The sequence below is a fragment of the Diplotaxodon limnothrissa genome, linkage group LG16, assembly GCF_057381915.1.
Source record: "Diplotaxodon limnothrissa isolate DT_005_m linkage group LG16, D_limnothrissa_male_GT1.1, whole genome shotgun sequence".
Lineage (NCBI taxonomy): Eukaryota > Metazoa > Chordata > Actinopteri > Cichliformes > Cichlidae > Diplotaxodon > Diplotaxodon limnothrissa.
In genome coordinates, this window is record NC_140611.1 from 22,297,672 (window position 1) to 22,304,536 (window position 6,865).

The 6,865-nt window shown below is 37.2% G+C and overlaps 2 protein-coding genes across 2 annotated transcripts; both read left to right on the forward strand.

Annotated features, from left to right (window-relative positions):
- Positions 1 to 214: 214 nt before the first annotated feature.
- LOC146616167 (claudin-10-like) lies at positions 215 to 2,971 on the forward strand. Its single transcript, XM_085374968.1, has 5 exons — positions 215 to 446; positions 2,107 to 2,268; positions 2,356 to 2,443; positions 2,581 to 2,688; positions 2,779 to 2,971. Exons 1-5 carry the CDS (start codon positions 215 to 217, stop codon positions 2,969 to 2,971), a joined length of 783 nt encoding a protein of 260 aa, XP_085231094.1.
- Positions 2,972 to 4,352: 1,381 nt separating this feature from the next.
- Positions 4,353 to 5,553, forward strand: LOC146616168 (claudin-10-like). The gene is made up of 5 exons (XM_085374971.1): positions 4,353 to 4,602; positions 4,695 to 4,856; positions 4,943 to 5,024; positions 5,136 to 5,243; positions 5,361 to 5,553. Exons 1-5 carry the CDS (start codon positions 4,371 to 4,373, stop codon positions 5,551 to 5,553), a joined length of 777 nt encoding a protein of 258 aa, XP_085231097.1. The 5' UTR covers positions 4,353 to 4,370.
- The last annotated feature ends 1,312 nt before the right edge of the window (positions 5,554 to 6,865 follow it).

Consider the following 6,865-nt stretch of genomic DNA (forward strand, 5'->3'; position numbering starts at 1 on the left):
CAAAAAGTTTACAGTAAACACAGCATGAAGTGGTACAGAGCCCTCATCAACACATGACACTTATGACGTAGTTAAATGGACACCCGGGCCACATTTTACTTGAATCTAGAGCAGTAGAACAGTTAGTGAGCCAGAGTAGACGTCAATAGATTTTCTTCTTCTAAGGTCAGCACAATCCATTAAACCTGCATTAGCAGGCTTCTTGATTTCCACAATGAGAAAACGTGTGATCCAAATATCTGGCTTCTTGATTTCATCGTTGGGATGGCTGTTTGTGCTCTGCACCATGGCAATGGACTATTGGAGGATTACCAAACTCGGAGGGCAAGGAGGCTCGTACATCATCAAAGTGGCCTGGTACTGGTCCAACCTGTGGAGCGACTGTTACACAGATTCTGCGGCTGTGACCAACTGTAGAGAATACCCAGTGCTCTGGAATGTTGCTTGTATGTTGCATTTGCCTCACCAATAATTTTTATATAGATTATGTACATGCAGTCAGGTGATCAGTCATTAGTAATTTTTTTAAGTCTCATTCTTCAAATAATTGTACTCCTGACTATAATTCTGTCTGTTAATCTGTCACTTTGAATAGTATCGCCTAGTTTTGCAATGCTATTGATTAACAAGTAGAGCATGCTGTTGTTCTGGATCCATATTAAAAGTTGCGTTGACTTTGCACCAGTTCCTAAAAGTGATACTATAACTCATTTGAGAAAAAAAGGTCAGATATTTGGGAATTTATAGAAACGTCTATAAAATACCCTGCAGACTTGCTTTAATATACTTAACCTTTATTTGCTAATGCTAACTTTGAATATATAAAAAATAAGAGCTTTCTCAGTGAGCTCACTTTATGACTTGGCTCTGATTTTGTTAAACTTCCAATTCTGGCGACAGTGGCAGCTGATCATAAAGGTTTACCTACACCCAATTTTTTTTGTAAACATATATTTATTGGATTTTGTATTCATAAATATCCAACACTTTAAATTTCTTGAACATATGGCAGTAAGAAAGCAATAAAAACACAAGACACTAAAAAAAAGAAATAGCCCCCCAAAAAAAGCAACTAAACTGAAACAAACAAAAGACCAACAAACAAATAAAACAACAACCAAGAACAAAATACAAAATAAAAACAGATCAGGTTACGGTATACATTCCCAAATTTAGTTACATATTTTCCATTACCTTACTCTCTCGCCACCTTCTCAACTTCCCCATTTTTTAATAGATCCAGAAACATCTTCCAAATGTCAAAAAATTCTGAAGATCTTTTCCTAAATACACAGGTCAGTTTCTCAAGAACTAAACTTGATGTTACATTGTTTATCCATTAACCAATGGTTAAACAATGGCCCCCCATTAACCAAAGAGGGGCCACCAACAATTCTTCCAGCATACTGCACTACACCATTTGGCCTGGAGTAAGTAAAGGTCAACCATCTTCCTCTCTGTATGAGCGAAATTACAGTCATCTGGATAAATGCCTAAAATACAGACCTTAAGACTTAACACTATATTTTAACACTGAGCACCAAAACTTTTGAATCTTTTACGTACACCCAAATTAAGGTGTTTCCATATTCCTTAAGTCAGTTGATTGAAGGTCATGGTCTCCCCATGACCATGTATCAGATAGGCAGAAGAAAATGGATGGTTGGATGGATTCAACAAAATATATAATGTACCCTGATGGGTTTAAAAATATTCTTATTGCGTCTATAAATTCAATCTTCAAATATTCTGGACTTTATGAAGACTGCTAAAGAATACTTAAAAGAGATCATCTTTTGTACAATATTCTTCAACCATATCCAAAAGAGGGATTTATTCATATTTTTATTGACTCTCAGATTCAATGAAACAAAAAGACTTGGTGCAGCATTATGTCATCCAAGCATCGCCAAGCATCTGCTGATTGAATCTTTACAAATCTGAGAAAACATTGCAGAAACCATTGTAGATCACAATCTCTGCACTGCATAGCTGTTTTTATAGCTGTTTTATTTATACTGGTCTGATTTGATTCTCATATCAACCCCTTGTTGTTTATTATTTTTTCTCATTTTCTCCTTTCTGAACTCTTTTTGATTTGAACAGATTACGTGCAGGCAGTGAGAGGATTGCTAATGTGCGGGTTAACTATTGGATTCTTTGCTGTAGTGTGCTGCTTTGTCGGGATGGAGTGCACTTACATCGGCGGATCTGACAAAACCAAGGACAAAGTGCTCTTTGCGGGAGCAGTGCTTCATTTTGTTGGTGGTAAGCTTTGAACATACGCCGTGCTTCTCTCTGTAAATGTTTTGCCATCATTTTTTTTCCTCTGTTCACCGAAACCTCTTCACGCAGGTATGTCAGACATTGCTGCCTACTGCTTATACATCAACAGAATTGCCAGGACAGCTTTTGCTCGAAAGGTCGCATCAGGAGTTTTGCGGTACTGCTTTTTCCACTCCATACACCATTTTACATCAAATCTTTTCAAATTATAGACATATCTGCTATAAATTTTGCAGTAACTTATATTATTTAAATGATAGCATGATTTTCTCCTCGTCCTTTCACTTCTTCCAGATATGAATTAGGATCTCCAGTTTTTCTAGGATTGGCAGGAGGCTTTTTCATCCTAGTCGGGGCTGTTCTTTATGCTGTGACAGTGTATAAAGTAATCCGCAGAAAAAGGTGCCTAAATTATTCCACTTTAATCCCTTTTCTTGTCTCTACTACCACTACATCATATAATTAACATCATCAATGTTTTGAATTTTACAGCAGAGTAGTACAAGCCTGTGATGCTCACACGTACATGGCGCCTCCATCCAGAGGAAGAACCATTTATTCCGGATACTACAAACCCTCCAAGCTGTATGGGTCTAACTATATGGGCTCAGGACGATCAAGCGCCCAACTTTCAAAGCTTCAGGCAACACCAACGAAACCCTCAGACAGAGATGCATTTGTCTAGTTGGTCTGTTTTAACTCAAACAGACACTGCAATAGTTCAACTTGTAGATAGGAGGAAAGTAATTTTTTGTCATGTTTTGTTTCCTTTAGATCACTTCATACTCAGTCATATTCACCTCGTGAATAAAACAGATGTGCAGTCTTAGTCTTGTGTTTGTACCAGTGGTTGTCATAGTCTTGTGTTTACACTTATGTTATAATTGCTGTGATTTAACTAAAAGCATTTTCTGTCATTAAGAATCTCACTGAAACACCTATGACGATGAACAGATGTATATATCAATTAATATATCAATATCACTTTGATCACCACCACACTGCTCAGTTTAAACCTTCGATAAAGATGTCCAATATTTTATTGGCAAAATCACACCTTTATAAAGATATTAGTGCAATTATTATGCATTTCATCCAAAGAAATGAGTCTTCTCCTTGTTTTATGTGTAAAGTAACAACTCAATGGTGCACAAAACTAAAACTATTCTCGTCGGGAGACTGAGTATCAACAACAGCCACGCTGATGGAAATGATCTTTCCAAAACAAACAGGTGCAGTCTGAGGCATAACATGTTATGGTGTTCTCTTGTAGTTGTGTGTCTGTGTTTAAGTGTGTATAAAGGGGACTTGGAGAATTAAAAAAAACAAACAGATGAACGATAGATAAACCTGTGTATTTATACAGAGGTCAACACATGAAAAGTGGCACTGTACAAGATTTTAAACTTTATTTTGAATGGCTTAAATAAATGTTCTCTGAATGAGAAAACTTGTATTTTGACTCCTTCTTCTTTGACTATATAAACAACAGCATCATCCTATGAAGCGCCTTGAGGCGACTTATGTTGTGATTTGGCGCTATATAAATAAAATTGAATTGAATTGAATTGAATCCTGCAAGCTATTTGACTTCAAAATATAATTAAAAAAATGAATGTATAAATTACATTATTAATCATAGCTGTTAATTACTTAATGTGTATATTACTTGCAGCTTGCAGCTGGAGATGATTTTAGTGAACTTTCTACTGCTGGTAAGTTTTGTTAATAATATATGCTTATATATGAGTAGATGTGTATTAACATTAAAAGATTAAGTATGCAAATAGTATGGATTCATTGGTGCATCACTAATAATTCAGGTAATGAAATCCTACCTAGAAGGCTTATTATTTATTTATTATTTATACTGTTCCTTCTCAAGTAGCGTTTCAAATAGAGAAATGTTTTGTCACGTATCTAAGTGACTTCTTCAGGGGGGCGGTGCCACTGCATGCCCTCCTCTATTCAGCACGTGAGAAGGGAGTTCAAAGAAGACAGTTCTGGAAAAAATGCACTGTGGTTTGTGTTAAGGAGCTTAGATTTGTTAGTAGTCTGTCTTGGTGCTGAAATCTGAAGCAATAATGGGTTATAGGACTATGGTGATGTACATGGAGATAGGCTGCTTTGTAGTATGTGTGTGTGGATGGATTCTGGTCTGCTCCACAATGCCAACAGATATCTGGACCTGGTCTGAAGTCAGCAACGTGGTCCTGGCGACATCAAACTACTACTCGAACTTGTGGAAGGACTGCATATCTGATTCAACTGGAGTATCTGACTGCAAGGGAATTCCATCCATGCTGGCACTGAACTGTAAGTAAACCGTCCCTCAGAATACCGTAAATTAAAGATAAAAACCCAGTGAACTTAGTGCCTTTAACCGCTTTTTTTCTGCTTGTGGACAGGGGACATTCACATGTGCCGGGCTCTTATCATCATCTGTATTATCCTGTGTTTCTTCGGATCAATTTTGGTCTTAGTTGGAATGAAGTGCACTAAGATCGGAGGGTCCGAGCTTGCTAATGCAAGAGTAACCTTTGCCGGAGGGATGAACTACCTTATAGGAGGCAAGACAGAAATTTGTTTGAACTGAGTCACATTGTTAGATATTGCACTGTTTAATATTTAAGTAATTGTGTGAGTATTGTTTCAGGGATGTGTTCTATGATTGCTTACTCCTACTATGGAAATAAAATAAGAGCTGAGTTTGAAGATCCAAACTACATGGAACAGAAGTATGTAGCAGATATATATGATAAGTCTGCGTACTTGATGACTCACATTTAGATCATTGTTTTTCCTATGAGGGAGAATTGCACTTGAAATATTCTTGTATTTATTGGCAGGTTTGAAATAGGAGTAGGTGTCTTCATTGGCTGGGGAGGCTCTACCTTACTTATTGTTGGAGGACTTATTTACAGTATCTTTGCAGGAAGAGAAGGGTGTCACTCAAGGTAAAATACCGCTTCTGTGTCATTTGTTTGTTTGTTGTTGTTTTTATAATTAGCCAACCTCAGTCTGCAATACACAATTAGAGTCATGAATTCATTTTCGGAATTGTACCTTGACAGCTCAAAGAGGTATGCTACGCATCAGTTCCAAGATGCCTACACTTTTGTTCCAACACAAAAAAGCGTTGTGTCTTTGGCTTCCACAGAGATTAGTAGGAGTAAAAAACCAAGGACGATCAGCAGCAGCAGAGCCAGTAGCATCTCAGAGATCAACAGTGTCACCAAGACATCGGTCACTTATTCATATGTGTGACTAACCTACACAGAATTATTTTTGTTTTTCTTTCACAAAGAATGTGTGTGTTTTACTTTGAGAGTCATTAAATGTCAAATCAAGTATTTGTCTTTACAACACTTTTGTGATTATGAAACCAAAAGTGTTACTAATAATAATACGGGCATCCTGAAACAATGGAATTTTTTTTTTATTGATGGCAACACAGCTTCAAGCTACTTCTAAGAGCTGTTTAAGCTTTCAACTGTGACATGACAGGACATATTTACTACATTAATTTTTCCACTATCATGAAACAAAATTGTGTTTTCCCTGCATCTGCATCAAGGTGCATCATTTAAAATTAATAAAGCATAACAGAAATGTAAAGTGCACATTTGCGTATGAATGGTGGTGCTTTGTTTGCATATTGAGGAGAACACATTGAACTTGGGTTTTGAGGGGTACCTCCCCAGGGAATTTTGAGTATCGAACGCACCATTTTTTCCTTCTGGTTACTTTTATTAATCACACAGTTTGTACTTTTTTTTTTTTTTGAAGCAGTTTATATAGAAATTATCTTTATTCTTAAAGACAATAAAACAATAGAGAGTAATGAGTTGGCAATTTTGTTTAACGAGAGGCTACTTTTTGTCTGTCTTTGGTACGAGCAAATAATGTATTGAACTTCACATACTGTTCATATTCTATACCTGGACAGTATAGTCTGGGTCAAAAGTTCCTTCATAATAAGGGTTTACAACAGCTGAACTACACACCTATTTTTTTTAGGTTTTACATTACTCAGTTCTTATGTCCTGTTTTATCTAAGACATGAAAACACAACAGTTATAACAATTTAAATATGTCAAGAGACGCTGTGTGGCAGGCGGGAGTTGGACCCAAGATGCAGGCACTCAGGCACGAGGTTTAAACACAAAAAACTCAGCTTTATTTACTGGCAGGGAAAAAGCATACAAAAGCAAGCTAAACTCACAGGGAGACACAGGGAGATCCACACAGCATGAGGGACGACGTGACACTGACTCAGAGAAACACAGGGTTTAAATACAATGGGAAGTAATGAGGGCAGTGGGACACAGAAGGAGGGCACGGCTGGGAGAAATCAGAACTGACGAGACAAGGAAGCAAAGTAGAACACATTCACATAAGACACAGACCTTCAAAGTAAAACAGGAAGTATAACACAGAGACGCGAACTTGACACGGTGGAGACAGCAACTAAGAAACACAGAGACATAAACCATAAAGCAGAGGACTCTAAGAACCAAAATACACAGAGGGAAATACTAAGCTTGGAACACAAGAAACTAGACTCGAGGGAGTAACA

What these genes read in the sequence shown, in the direction of transcription:
- LOC146616167 (XM_085374968.1), top strand. Translation starts at nt 215, where the DNA reads ATGAGAAAACGTGTGATCCAAATATCTGGCTTCTTGATTTCATCGTTG. An exon ending in AGTGCTCTGGAATGTTGCTT is followed by an intron (nt 447 to 2,106) that starts GTATGTTGCATT and finishes TGATTTGAACAG; the next exon opens with ATTACGTGCAGGCAGTGAGA. An exon ending in AAAGTAATCCGCAGAAAAAG is followed by an intron (nt 2,689 to 2,778) that starts GTGCCTAAATTA and finishes TGAATTTTACAG; the next exon opens with CAGAGTAGTACAAGCCTGTG.
- LOC146616168 (XM_085374971.1), top strand. Translation starts at nt 4,371, where the DNA reads ATGGGTTATAGGACTATGGTGATGTACATGGAGATAGGCTGCTTTGTA. An exon ending in ATCCATGCTGGCACTGAACT is followed by an intron (nt 4,603 to 4,694) that starts GTAAGTAAACCG and finishes GCTTGTGGACAG; the next exon opens with GGGACATTCACATGTGCCGG. An exon ending in CCAAACTACATGGAACAGAA is followed by an intron (nt 5,025 to 5,135) that starts GTATGTAGCAGA and finishes ATTTATTGGCAG; the next exon opens with GTTTGAAATAGGAGTAGGTG.